This window comes from Triturus cristatus, chromosome 4_2 (assembly GCF_964204655.1).
Source record: "Triturus cristatus chromosome 4_2, aTriCri1.1, whole genome shotgun sequence".
NCBI classification, from domain to species: domain Eukaryota; kingdom Metazoa; phylum Chordata; class Amphibia; order Caudata; family Salamandridae; genus Triturus; species Triturus cristatus.
In genome coordinates, this window is record NC_140586.1 from 940,852,593 (window position 1) to 940,866,283 (window position 13,691).

At 44.6% G+C, this 13,691-nt stretch overlaps 1 protein-coding gene across 3 annotated transcripts in view; it reads right to left on the reverse strand.

The window, feature by feature from the left end:
* Positions 1 to 1,014: 1,014 nt before the first annotated feature.
* LOC146839002 (uncharacterized) overlaps positions 1,015 to 13,691 on the reverse strand; it is a 52,044-nt gene continuing 39,367 nt past the window's right edge. For 2 of the 3 annotated variants that reach the window (XM_085603032.1, XM_085603034.1), the window contains exon 3: positions 1,015 to 5,331. In XM_085603032.1, the coding sequence (XP_085459158.1) occupies positions 2,447 to 4,381 (1,935 nt within the window). In that variant the 5' untranslated portion in view covers positions 4,382 to 5,331 and the 3' untranslated portion in view covers positions 1,015 to 2,446. Of the gene's footprint in view, positions 5,332 to 6,491; positions 6,638 to 13,691 lie in introns of all 3 variants that reach the window. The other variant, XM_085603033.1, reaches the window with a different exon arrangement.

The following is a 13,691-nucleotide window of genomic DNA, read 5'->3' on the forward strand; positions in this document are numbered from 1 at the left end:
AAGAGTAAGATAAAGAGGCGGAGAGTGTCTGGTGGTGGATTAAAGAGGCATCGGGTGGAATCAAGAGTAAGATAGGGAGGCAGAGAGTGTCTGGTGGTGGATTAAAGAGGCATCGGGTGGAATCAAGAGTAAGATAGAGAGGCAGAGAGTGTCTGGTGGTGGATTAAAGAGGCATCGGGTGGAATCAAGAGTAAGATAGAGAGGCGGAGAGTGTCTGGTGGTGGATTAAAGAGGCATCGGGTGGAATCAAGAGTAAGATAAAGAGGCCGAGAGTGTCTGGTGGTGGATTGAAGAGGCATCGGGTGGAATCAAGATTAAGATAAAGAGGCGGAGAGTGTCAGGTGGTGGATTAAAGAGGCATCAGGTGGAATCAAGACTACACTGTGTTGGTATTCAGCACCCGATACTCAGTAGTGTCGGCTGCACCACTTTTACAAAGTAAGCACTAGTTCTTGTTAACGAAACCCAGGTTATTATCAAGCCTGCTGCTTATTTTACCATGCCCCTCTTTTCTCTCTCTGCTTTTCATTTCAAATCTCCCACAGTGCTCCCTCTCATTTCTCTCCCTTGCTACTTCCTTCTTGTCTCGTGTCTTTTTTTCCTTTTTTATATATATATCCTGCACCTCGCACTCTTCTCCTCTTTCTCTCATTTCAAATCATCGTAAATTACTCAAATTCACTATTGCTTTATCAGCACGGCACAAGTCGGGGGTCGGCAGAGTTTGATGGGGTCCCCCCACTGTTATCTAGAAAAGGGACTCAGTTCCACCTAGCTTCTTAGCCTGCGACTGGGAATTGTTACTTTGTGCCCCAGCACTGCAGACACAGGCCTCAGAGTGTTTGTAACTATCCGTCCCACTAGCAGCGTCCCCTTTATTTATTTGTGTGAGCGGCGCAAGAGAGGAACAGAGAACTTGACAAAATTAGCCCTTCTATTGCTTAATACACTGTAAATGTGAAACACTTTGGGGTTTAGGGGCTACATAAAGAACAACGTCAGGAAACAAACGCAAATTAAAAGCACATTTTATTTATTCGCTGAAAACGGTTTAAAAATGTAATTTCCAAGTTCCACATATCTGTTTAAAAATATTTACACTTTCAGTCATTTCTGAGTTTAGTTACAAACTGATAGTGGGAAAAACACATGATGTATAAAAACTGAATCCAAAAACTTCTTACATTATTTTATGTTTCTTGTTTTTAAAACAGGCTATCGACCTTTCATTTGAAAATTATTATAAGGGCCTGACATCACTTCTTGTGGCGTCACTACATGTGACGTCATTGTGATTTGCATGTGATAATGGGCTCATTCACTATTTTCCTTACTTGTGCCCCGTTTATTGGCATGACATGGGTCTATAGCAATTAAAAATAAATATATAAATTCACAGGTGTTCAGCCCGTTTCGCTGGTGATGTCATACATCGACATGTATTCGGCTGCTTCTTCTATTTTTAGGTGAATACAAATCACCTGCCGTTCCCCCTCCTTCCATTTCTCTTTCTTTTTTCTCCCCATTTCTTTGTCTCTCTCGCTTTATCTCTCCTCCTCTCTATCTCCCACACACTCCTGTTAGCTTTAGCTTCATGAATCTCACTGCCACTTCTGGCATTCATACGACAAATCCTTCAGAACATTTGAGACCAAGTGACAATCAGTGTGGAAGACGAGTTGCTGGTAGTGCAACGGATTGTCCTGGCACATATTTTGATGTGGGATTTCGCTATTTCACCACATTCTTTAACCAGAGTCTGCTGCTTACAGTCGCTCAATTCTGGTAAAAAGTAGAGTTTGGCAAGTCACAAAATGAATAGGGAGAGCCAAGTCGGAGAGGAGCCACGAGTCACACTTAGTTATATGGCCCGAGCCACAAGCTGATCCATCAACCGAAAACGGTGTGTAAAAAATGCAGCAAACGTTACTTAAAAACAAGGTATATGCTCTTTTATATCTAAACATAGGTTATTTCTTGAACACCTGTGCTTCGCTTTAGTTCATTACATATACTGCAGTGGCATTTGTTAATAGTAATACATACATTTTACCAATGAAGCTTCCATCTCCAGAGCCCTGACAACATGCCCACTCTGGGTGTGTTGGGTTTATAGGTTTTATCACTAATCCGACAAGTTAGCTGAAAATACCGTTGTTAGTCCCAGTATTGTTCAGTGTTGCTTTTACAGGAAGTGCGATCAGGTGCGATTGAATTTTTTTCTTTGTATCTCTTCTTCATCAAATAAAAATCTTTTCTTTTAATCCACATTGTGCTCGCCTCCCACTGTGTATCCTGGTGCATCATGTTGCTTTGCTTTGTGTACGGAAGTGAACAATCTCTGGAAACAAACACTTTTATAACTCTGCAAATACTGTTATCTGTTTTTCTTCTTTACTGCTAGTCGGGTCTTCTATCAAAAGCCCTTCACACTTTCAGCGCCCTTCTATGTTTTCTCCTTGTGTGTTCGCTGATGACTTTGTAGCTCTGATAATCGACTAAAGATCTTCCCACATTCATTGCACTTGAATGGTTTCTCTCCTGTGTGAGTTCGCCGATGATACCTTAATGTTGAAAAGAAGCGAAAACTACTGTCACATTCACTACAATGATAGGGTTTTTCCCCCGTGTGTGTTCGCTGATGACTCTGAAGTTGTGATAACCGACTAAAGCACTTTGTACATTCACTGCACTTGAATGGTTTTTCTCCTGTGTGAGTTCGCTGATGACACCTTAATGCAGAAGAGCTGTGAAAACTACTGTCACATTCGCTACAATGATAGGGTTTTTCCCCTGTGTGTATTCGCTGATGAATTTGTAGGTATGATAACTGACTAAAGCTCTTCAAACATTCACTGCACTTGAATGGTTTTTCCCCCGTGTGTGTTCGCTGATGACTTTGTAGGCTTGATAACTGACTAAAGCACTTTGCACATTCAGTGCACTTGGCTGTTTTTTCCCCTGTGTGTGTTCGAAGTTGTGATAACTGACTAAAGCACTTTGCACAATCACTGCACTTGAATGGTTTTTCCCCTGTGTGTATTCGCTGATGTGCTTGGAGGTTTGATAAGCGACTAAAGCACTTTGCACATTCACTGCACTTGAATGGTTTTTCCGCTGTGTGTGTTCGCTGATGACTTTGTAGGCTTGATAAATGACTAAAGCACTTTTCACATTCACTGCACTTGAATGGTTTTTCCGCTGTGTGTGTTCGCTGATGACTTTGTAGGCTTGATAACTGACTAAAGCACTTTGCACATTCAGTGCACTTGGCTGTTTTTTCCCCTGTGTGTGTTTGATTATGTGTTCGAAGTTGTGATAACTGTCTAAAGCACTTTGCACATTCACTGCACTGGTATGGTTTTTCCCCTGTGTGTGTTCGCTGATGACTTTGTAGGTTTTGTAATAGACTAAAGCTCTTCCCACATTCACTGCATTTAAATGGCTTTTCTCCTGTGTGTGTTCGCATATGATTTTGCAGGAGTGATGGCGTTCTAAAGCACTTTGCACATTCACTGCACTTGAATTGCTTTTCCCCCGTGTGTATTTGCTGATGACTTTTTAGGTCTGATAACTGACTAAAGCACTTTGCACATTCACTGCACTTGAATGGCTTTTCCCCTGTGTGTCTTCTCTGGTGTCTTTGAAGGCTTGATAACTGACAAAAGCTCTTCACACATTCATAGCAATGATAGGGTTTTTCCCCCGTGTGTGTTCGCTGATGACTTAGTAGGTCTGATAATCGACTATAGCTCTTCACACATTCACTGCATTTAAATGGCTTTTCCCCCGTGTGTGTTCGCTGATGACTCTGAAGATATGATAACTGACTAAAGCACTTTGCACATTCACTGCACTTGAATGGCTTTTCTCCTGTGTGTGTTCGCTGATGTCTTCGAAGGCTTGATAACACACTAAAGCACTTTGCACATTCAGTGCACTTGAATGGTTTTTCCCCCGTGTGTGTTCGCTGATGACATTGAAGCACATATAATAGACTAAAGCTCTTTACACATTCATTGCACTTGAATGGTTTTTCCCCGGTGTGTATTCGCTGATGAATTTGGAGGTTTGATAAGTGACTAAAGCTCTTTACACATTCACTGCACTTGAATGGCTTTTCTCCTGTGTGAGATTGCTGATGACTTTGAAGGTTTGATAACTGACTAAAGCTCTTCACACATTCACTGCACTTGAATGGCTTTTCCCCTGTGTGTGTTCGCTGGTGTCTTTGTAGTTGTGATAAGTGACTAAAGCTCTTCACACATTCACTGCACTTGAATGGCTTTTCCCCTGTGTGTGTTTGCTGATGTCTCCGAAGGCTTGATAACTCACTAAAGTACTTTGCACATTCAGTGCACTTGAATGTTTTTACCCCCATGTGTGTTCGCTGATGACTTTGAAGCACTGATAATCGACTAAAGCTCTTTACACATTCATTCCACTTGAATGTTTTTTCCCCTGTGTGTGTTCGCTGATGAATTTGGAGGTTTGATAAGTGACTAAGGCTCTTTACACATCCACTGCACTTGTAAGGTTTTTGTCCTGTGTTCGTGTGCTGATGAAGCTTGAGTAGTGATGACAAACTAAAGCTCTCGCTGCATGTGTATGATTCTTCTTTCTTGGTTAGTGTCTGTGGGTCGGGTATATATTTGTCTACATCCCATGTGGCATTTTACACATTTGATTTCAGTTTTAACAATAGCCACCAAATATTTGCCACACTCCTAATACGTAGAAGGTGTCTTTGTAGGTGATTGTGCCTTTAGATTGGATTATGGCTATGCGCGCTTGTGGGTAAAGATGTATCTTCCTTCTGGCCGGTGCAAATTGGGACAGTCTATTGTATTGTAGATAGAAGAACTCCTCTTTCCTTTACCCGTCAGTTGTCCGGATCCGCTCTGTTGTGCTCTTCTCTAGTTACTGTGGTTTGGCCAGAAAGAGTTTACAATTCACCTAGAGCACGGAATGATGGCTTGTCATCATATTAGAAAACAGAGCACTGCGGTAATCATATCATACCAATCCCATGATCAAAGTTGGTATGTGACACTTGTTTATACAGGAGGCGGTTTGTTATTGTTGTTGCCTTAATTTTTCTAAGGTCATTTCTTCATCTTGTGGTATGGAGGTGCACAGCTCAGCCTCTTACAATCACTGAACTGCCCTTGATGCTTCATCTGGGATCTGTCAGTTTGTGTGCGGGTTCCTCTGTCGCCGACTGCACTGATGTTTCACTGAATACTGTAGCTCATTATTTCTGCTATTATTGAAGATTTACAGCATAAGCTTCTTCATTGATGGTCATTTCATACATTCAAGGATGGTTTTCTGTTGGATGTAAAGATACTTAACATTACTTCCTTGAAACATAATGGAATGAGAATTCACAATGTTTAACTGGTTGTAAAAGACATTTAGGGGGAGATTTACCAAATCTCCGCGCAATGCAGCGCAGCATCTCCCCCGTGCGAGGCTGTGCTGCGTTGCGCGACTGGGAGGGAGCAGGAGAGCACTATATTTTCAGAGATATGGCTCTCTCCTTCCCTTTCCCTTGCGCCGGCACTGATTACAGCAGCCCTGGCCATACACACACAGCACCAGAGCGCTCGGGTGTGTGTGTGTGCGAGTCCAGCATACGTTTTGTACAGGAAGGACACCCTTCCTGTACAAAATACTATGCCTAGACACAAGGGAACACTTTTCCCATTTTGTATACGTGTTGCACAGTGCAGTACGCATGCAAAGTTAGAAAAGGAAGGAGAAATGAAAGCATTTCTCCTTCCTTGCGCCTAGTTTAAAAGGGCGCAGTTTTCTCACGCTAAACCCAATCTACTGTATTTGGTAAATTGGGTTTAGCGTGAGAAACCTTGGGTGGTTGCACGGGAACGCCCATGCGCCCCCCTTGGCAGGTCCCAATGGTGTGAAGTAATGCGCAGCAGTGCTATGCGCAGTGTCACATTACTTTTATGTTATTTGCTTGAAAGTAAATTAGGAAAAAAGGATTTTGTGCTGTTTTATGCCACTTTTGTGATGCAAACACAGCGCAAAATCTTCGTAAATCTCCCCCTTCTTCTTTACCGCCTTTGAAACTTAGCAAGGAATATTTCATCATACACAGATATTTAACCAAAAGTTCTGTTGATCAGGTGACATCTTATTAATGTCTGAAAAGGAGGTGATTTACCAGTGTTTACAGAGTAACTTAGCAAAGTAAGGGCGCTCACGGAGCACCCAAGTGCTAGAGGTATAGCTTAAGATAGACGCGTATGGTCAAGATTTCATTTAAACAACAATAGATTTTAGAAAAAGAGAAAGATCAGGCTGGGCTGCAAAATGTCCAGTAACTCTTTACGAAGTATACAACAAAAGTAACTCCAGTCACACACTTCTTCTCGTTCCTTTCCTATTCACTTAAGATCATCTCAAATACCAAACTCCTGTCTTTACCTTGCTGTTCATAAGCCACCTTTGACACTGTCAATAGCTACCTTGATTCAAGCATTTCTGGTTTCTTCCAACCTGGAAGACTGGAACATTATTGTGAGTTGAGGGGGGTTTCCTATCGCCATAACATCTGTCCATCTCCCTGAAACTGGTGAAGCTTACAGCACCCGGTTCTGGCCCTGAAAGACAACTTTAAAAAGCAAGTCTTTAGTTCTTCCTACAGTAGCTATAGTTCTGTAAGATGCAGCTCCTTCTGGGGCTTTTGTGTAAAACAGAACAAGGGGTTCACTGTAAGGCTCATCCTTTACATTATGAGCACAGATAAGGCAAACAAAAGTTGATTCATATAATATAATATTCAACAATATCAGTCATTTAGTACTTATAGAGAATCCATCACAACCAATAATTTACCTGACATATCCCCGCAGCAGATGTGTGCATATTACTCTTTTTTCCCCCCTTTTCCACCATTACATGGCATCAGGCATGATGTTGTCCGTTTGGGGCCCAGGATGCCACTTTGTGACTGGATAGGCATTTGGCAGAGCGGGAGGAGGTGTGAGTTATCCACAGGTGATGCAGCAGTTCTACATTTTAGGAATTTGTCCAACAGATTATTGCCTCAAAACTAGGGGTGGTTGAAGAATTCCGCTCTGCCGGCAGACGTCGTAAAGTTTTGTCCACTCCGTTACAAAAAACTCCACAAAGTGATGCAGAACGGAGTTTTTTTTCTCAAGCGGTTCGCCAACGGTAAGGTGATGAGCGCTTGTGAGAAAATATAACGCATTAGACCTCCTCCTGGCGAGATTTCTCATTGCGGCAAGTTGCGGCAGGTCGCGACCACTCGAGTGTAGAAATCTGCCATCCTCGTTGATGAAGCTGCCACTTGATTAGAATGTCAATTAGAGCGTCAGAAAGCAGCAGCACCCTCTGGCGTGACGCGTAGTGCCGTTCGTGCTGATTTTACAGTGCGGGAAAAACTCCTGGCACAAAAAAATCAGTGAGAGTAGTGCAACTTAGAAACTCTGACACTAGCGTAAGTCCGCAGAGTGCGGCAGGGTTTCCTTGGCACTTCATGGAGTTCAGCGGAGTAAAACTCTGCGAACTACACCAAGGCCTAATCAAAATGTGACAGATATCCTGTCTGTCTTATTATAATTGCCACAGGATGTAATGCATTTTTAATGGGGCGGGCAGGATACCTGTCACATGTGTGATGGAGTAAACCATTTGCTGAAATCTAAATCAGGCCTTTGGTGTACATTGTGTCCAGTGTGGCTAGCTGGGCTTGAAGGATCTTGTGGTTTGTGGGTCTCTCACTGCTTTGAAGTCACCGCCAGGCAGAACTTCTGACAGCTGCACCTTTTGCAGATCTTCCTTCCTAGGCAGGACTTCTGTCAGCTGCGCCTTGTGCAGATCTTTCTTCCAGGCAGGACTTCTGTCAGCTGTGCCTTGTGTGGATCTTCCTTCCAGGCAGCGACTTCTGTCAGCTGCGCCTTGTGCAGATCTTCCTTTCAGGCTGCGGCTTCTGTCAGCTGCGCCGTGTGCAGGTCTTCCTTCCAGGCTGCGGCTTCTGTCAGCTGCGCCGTGTGCAGATCTTCCTTCCAGACAGGACTTTTGTCAGCTGTGCCTTGTGAAGATCTTCCTTCCAGGCAGGACTTCTGTCAGCTGTGCTTTGTGCAGATCTTCCTTCCAGGCAGGGGCTTCTGCCAGCTGCGCCTTGTGCAGATCTTCCTTCTAGGCAAGACTTCTGTCAGCTGTGCCTTGTGCAGATCTTCATTCCAGGCAGGGGCTTCTGCCAGCTGCGCCTTGTGCAGATCTTCCTTCTAGACAGGACGTCTGTCAGCTGCGCCTTGTGCAGATCTTCCTTCCAGGCAGGACTTCTGTCAGCTGCGCCTTGTGCAGATCTTTCTTCCAGGCAGGACTTCTCTCAGCTGTACCCTGTGCAGATCTTCCTCCCAGGCCGGACCTCTGTCAGCTGTGCCTTGTGCAGATCTTCCTTCCAGGCAGGACTTCTCTCAGCTTTGCCCTGTGCAGATCTTTCTTCTGGACAGGGATTCTGTCAGCTGTGTCTCGTGCAGATCTTCCTTCCAGGGAGGACTGCTGTCAGCGGTGCCTTGTGCAGATCTTCCTTCCAGGCAAGGCTTCTGTCAGCTGTGCATTGTGCAAATCTTCCTTCCGGACATGGCTAGTGTCGCTTGCACCTTGTGCAGATCTTCCTTCCAGGCAGGACTTCTGTCAGCTGCGCCTTGTGCAGATCTTCATTCCAGCCAGGGGCTTCTGCCAGCTGCGCCTTGTGCAGATCTTCCTTCCAGGCAGGACGTCTGTCAGCTGCGCCTTGTGCAGATCTTCATTCCAGGGAGGGGATTCAGTCAGCTGTGCTTTGTGCAGATCTTCCTTCGATGCAGGGGCTTCTGTCCGCTGTGCCTTGTGCAGATCTTCCTTCCAGGGAGCGGCTTCAGTCAGCTGCGCCTTGTGCAGATCTTCATTCCAGACAGGACTTCTGTCAGCTGTGCCCTGTGCAGATCTTCCTTCCAGGCAGGACCTCTGTCAGCTGTGCCTTGTGCAGATCTTCCTTCCAGGGAGGGGCTTCTGTCAGCTGTGCCTTGTACAGATCTTCCTTCCAGGCAGGACGTCTCTCAGCTGTGCCTTGTACAGATCTTCCTTCCAGGCAGGACGTCTCTCAGCTGTGCCTTGTACAGATCTTCCTTCCAGGGAGGACGTCTCTCAGCTGTGCCTTGTACAGATCTTCCTTCCCAGGCAGGACCTCTGTCCGCTGTGCCTTGTGCAGATTTTTGATTTCCCTGTATTACACAAGCATGTAGTTTTGGGATGTATCTGGCTCCCCTGCCGCCACACTGAAATGGTGGATTGTTATGACTTTTGTTTTATGTGTTGTTCGCTTTTGACACCATTTCTTTTGTTTGTCTCTGTTACCAGTAGCTGATACTTCACCAGGGAGCGTGTGAAGGTCGCATGGGTTGCTGGACCCTAATTAGGTTTATATGTTGCCCTCACATTATCTTTTAAACTTGCTAATATTGTGCTGAGTAGTACTTTCGTTTCGTACATGCCTCTCCAGCACCCCCCGGAGGTTGTGCTACAAAGACAGATCTAGGGCGCACCGAAGTTGCGCCTAAGGCAAGCTCGTCCAAGCCCGTACAGGCTTAGACTATGCTTAGCGCCGGCTTTTCTGTTGGTTTCACCCCCCATCCAGCTGTTCATATCCGCTACTCATGGGATGAGCTGCTCGCTTTTAAACCTTTAGGTAAGCCTTGTTTAGACCCTACTTTCATTCAGTCTAATACTATCGGCGAGAATAGTTGCCTAGATTGTAAGATCACTCTGAGCACCTCCAGAATTGTCGCACTTAGCTCTCCTACACCGCATGTTTTTAGGTTACCCACTCCTCAAATGAAAATCAGAGGCATGTTTATTAATGCATGGTCTCTAACAGAGAGTGCATTCTATTTTGCGGACTGTCTAGAAGCTTGTGCACTGGATTTTGCTTTCATCACTGAGAGATGCTTCATCCGACCCAGATCTAATTGTTGCGACACCTCCGGTTTTTCCAATTTCAGGCTTGATCATTTGGGGAAAGGGGCGGTGGGTTAACAATCATTTACAGGGATAACCTCAATGCCTCTTTTGAGACATTACCGGCCGCATCTGATTATGAAGCACTTGCATATAAATTTGCTCTTTCTAATCGTTACTCCTTAAATGGGGTACTTATTTACCGACCCACAGACCCTAGGACAGCCTTCTTAAATAGTAACAATCAGCTCTAGGACATTAAATCAAATTCTCTCGATTTCACTCTACTCGGTGACTTCAATTACCATCTTGAAAATTCTACGGATAAAGATAGGATCGATCTCTCAGACCCTGGGGCAAGTCTCAGTCTCACCCCATTAGTGACGGCTCTGACACACTCAGCCGGTCACTCATTAGATGGTATTTTCTCAGACAATCCCTCTCTTCAAGTCACTTCTTCGGTCCACTTCTCTGGTCAGACCATCGTGCAGTTATGCTTCAACTGAATTTGGAACCGGATGTTCTCACTGTTCATCCTCAGCCGCTGCGGTCTTTATGCTGCTTGTGGCATAAAATGACCCCTGAACTATTGATGGCACAGCTCACTCAATCTATGCCTGAGATTACTGCAGATTTAGATGCAGTCACGAAATGTATATCGTCAGTGGATTGACTCCAGTCTCCATTCGCTTGCTCCATTTAAAAATCAGAAAAATAATAGATTTTTTCCCTCCGAACCTTAGTTGGACGAGAACCTTAGAGCTCACAAACAAGCCTGCAGAAGGCTAGAAAGGAAACTGCGCATCCACTATGATCCCTGTGATAAAATCCCATACAAGCAGGCCATTCGGGCCTACCAGGATATAACTTTTAAAGCAAAATCCAGCTACTGTGTCGTCAAAATTAAATCTTCTTTAAACATCCCCAAAGAACTGTTTGTGACAGTGGTAAAACCGAGCAAGCTTCCTGAACCTAAAAACATTACAGCCGACCAATCCTTCTGCAATTTGTTAGCAACTTTTTTTGAAGATAAGGTCAAAGCTACCTATAATACGTATTCGCACAAGCATCCTCCCTGTGGTGTAACCAATAAGAACGACACAGGCATAAAACTTGTACTGATGGCTACCACCCCCTCAGACCTCATCAGAACAACATGAAACAGGCCAGCAAAGGAGTTGGGATCAGGTAGTGTCTGGTACTGGTGGATACCACCTCCCTGACCCGATCAGAACAACAGAAAATACGGCTGACCCCCACCCCACTCTATGACACGGGGAGCCCATCCCTCAGTCGGAGATACTTTTCTGCTATCTTTTAATCTTCTTTCGGAAGATCAAGTTCAATCATTATTTAGCCAAATTAAATGTGGCTCTCCCTTGGATCCCGGCCCTCCCAAAATTCTTCACTTATTACCTGATGCCGTCTTTAGGCACCTCGGGGACATCCTCAAAAGGATGCTCACGTCTGGTTATTTTCCTAAGGAATAGAGGACGGCCTCCGTTCTGCCTCTCCTAAAAAAGCCCAACGTAGTCAGTAGCGATAGAAATAATTACAGGCCGATCTTGCGTCTTCCCTTCCCTGCAAAGGTGGTGGCGAAGACTGCGAACTCTGAGCTTTCACATTTTATTAATAATAATTCACTTCTGGATGCCACCCAATTTGACTTTAGAAGCCAACACATGGGCGATCTCTGATTACTGCCTCAGAAGAGATACGGCAAACCCTTGACACTGGTGGAAATGCTGCCCTGATCCTATCAAACTCTCTGCAGCTTTCAACAGTTGACCAAAGCCTTCTTCACTTTAGGGATCAGGGGCAAGGCCCTCAAGCTCGTTAAATCTTTCCTTTCAGATAGAGAGCAATTTGTTGGTCTCAATGGCTTCAAGTCGCGCTCTTTCTGTCGACCGCGTGCGGTTCCGCAGGGCTCTGCCCTTAGTTCGACCCTTTATAACTTAAACATAACCCCTTTGGCTAACCGTATCGAATCATTTGGCTTTGCAATGGGATCCTCTGCTGATGACACTCCCATTGTGGGGTCTGTGGCCAGCAGCCCGGATGACACTGCAGCGCGCTCCCATGAGTGTACGCTACAAGTCGGGAGCGGGATGTCAAAAACTGAACTCAGGTAAAATCCAGGTTCTGCTTTTTTTACCTTTATCCCTTCTGACTTACGGAAATCTCTGATCTCTACACTTATTCTTGCTAAAATAGATTATCATAGAGGATTTATTCACCAACATTCAGAAAAGATTCTAAAATAAAGTTCAGATCGTCCAAAATGCAGCCACTCTGCTGCTTATGGCAATACCCAAACGCCAATCAGTTTCTCATGTTCTTCCTTTACTTCACTGGCTTCCTATAAACAAGCATTTACAATGCAATAGGTCTCGCAATGACATTGTTTTGAGCTATTGGCATTGTTGTTATTATTATTTTTTACTTCCCTTCGTGAAGCATTAATCAAGTAATGGCGTTTGTAAATGACAATGTCTTTTACCCCCTGTTGACCCCCGCAAAGCTCATCAGCTAGTGCCCGTCATAAAAAGGAATATCTGACAATCGCATCTTAAACATTATGCAACAATTCTATAGTTTCACCGCGGTTCTAAATTAAATTGTAAAATAAAATGTATATTCTCATAATATTAGCACATTGAATGCATTCAAATAAGATGTTATTCTTATATTTCTCAGATCACTTTGAATATTTTTGTCTAGTCCACTATTTTCCTCTGAGATATAACGTTGATACATTGGTTGGGCTGGCACACACGAAGTGGGGGGGATGGGGGCTGACGCCCTTTGATCCCAATAGGTAGACGAGACCTAAAAAGCAGGGTGACCTCGGCGAAGTGGGGCTGTGTGTCTGTTTCCTGTTCCGAGGGAGTAGGTGGGAAGCCTGCTTAGAATGTGAGAAGAGCTAGTGCTGCTTCAAGTACAGCAGCTGTGATCAGACCTGTGTGTGCCAGCGTGTGACATGACAGCAGCCTTCCTCCGAAGTACGGAGCCGTTGAACAGCAGGAAGGTAAAGGGGGACGTTCGGTTCCATGCCCATCCTATCCTTGCCCTCGATGCTGATCCTACCAACACATTTCATGGCCTCTGTGACAGGCTCTTAAATAACTATGCCGAATTAACTTTTTTTTAAACGTTTGACGATTATAAAGTTGAAAATAGGCAATACTACGTGGTCTTTGGGCTTTTTTTGTTGCAGTTTTAATTAGCGCAAACTCAACCCGAAGATATTAGAGCACTTTACATTAGCACCAGTTGCGTTACAGACGAACACATTCATTTTTAGGCATGGAGTGATTTGCCCAAAATCACAGCCTAAGCATAAGCCTCCTGCCAGACTCGAACCCGGTTCACTCAGCTTCAAAGTCGGAGGTTCGTGGAAATCACACCCAACATATTATAAAGCGTCAGCGTGCCCTGCTCCACTTCGTCCAGAAATTACACTTTGTATTATCGCTCTTTTGGGCTGTGTTATGGTTACTCCGATATTTGGATTTATTTTAAGCAATGGTGCGGTCTTCAAGAGTGTGCTTCCCGCCATGTGTTCTTGCATAGCGCTCTAGGCGGGCTGTCTGTGAGAGAAACATGACATTCTTTGAGCGGCGGGAGGGGGGCGAGAGCCCTCATTGTCTGCCTTTAGACAGTTGGCTTGTTGTGTGTTCAGCCAGTGAGCCAGAGGGGTTTAA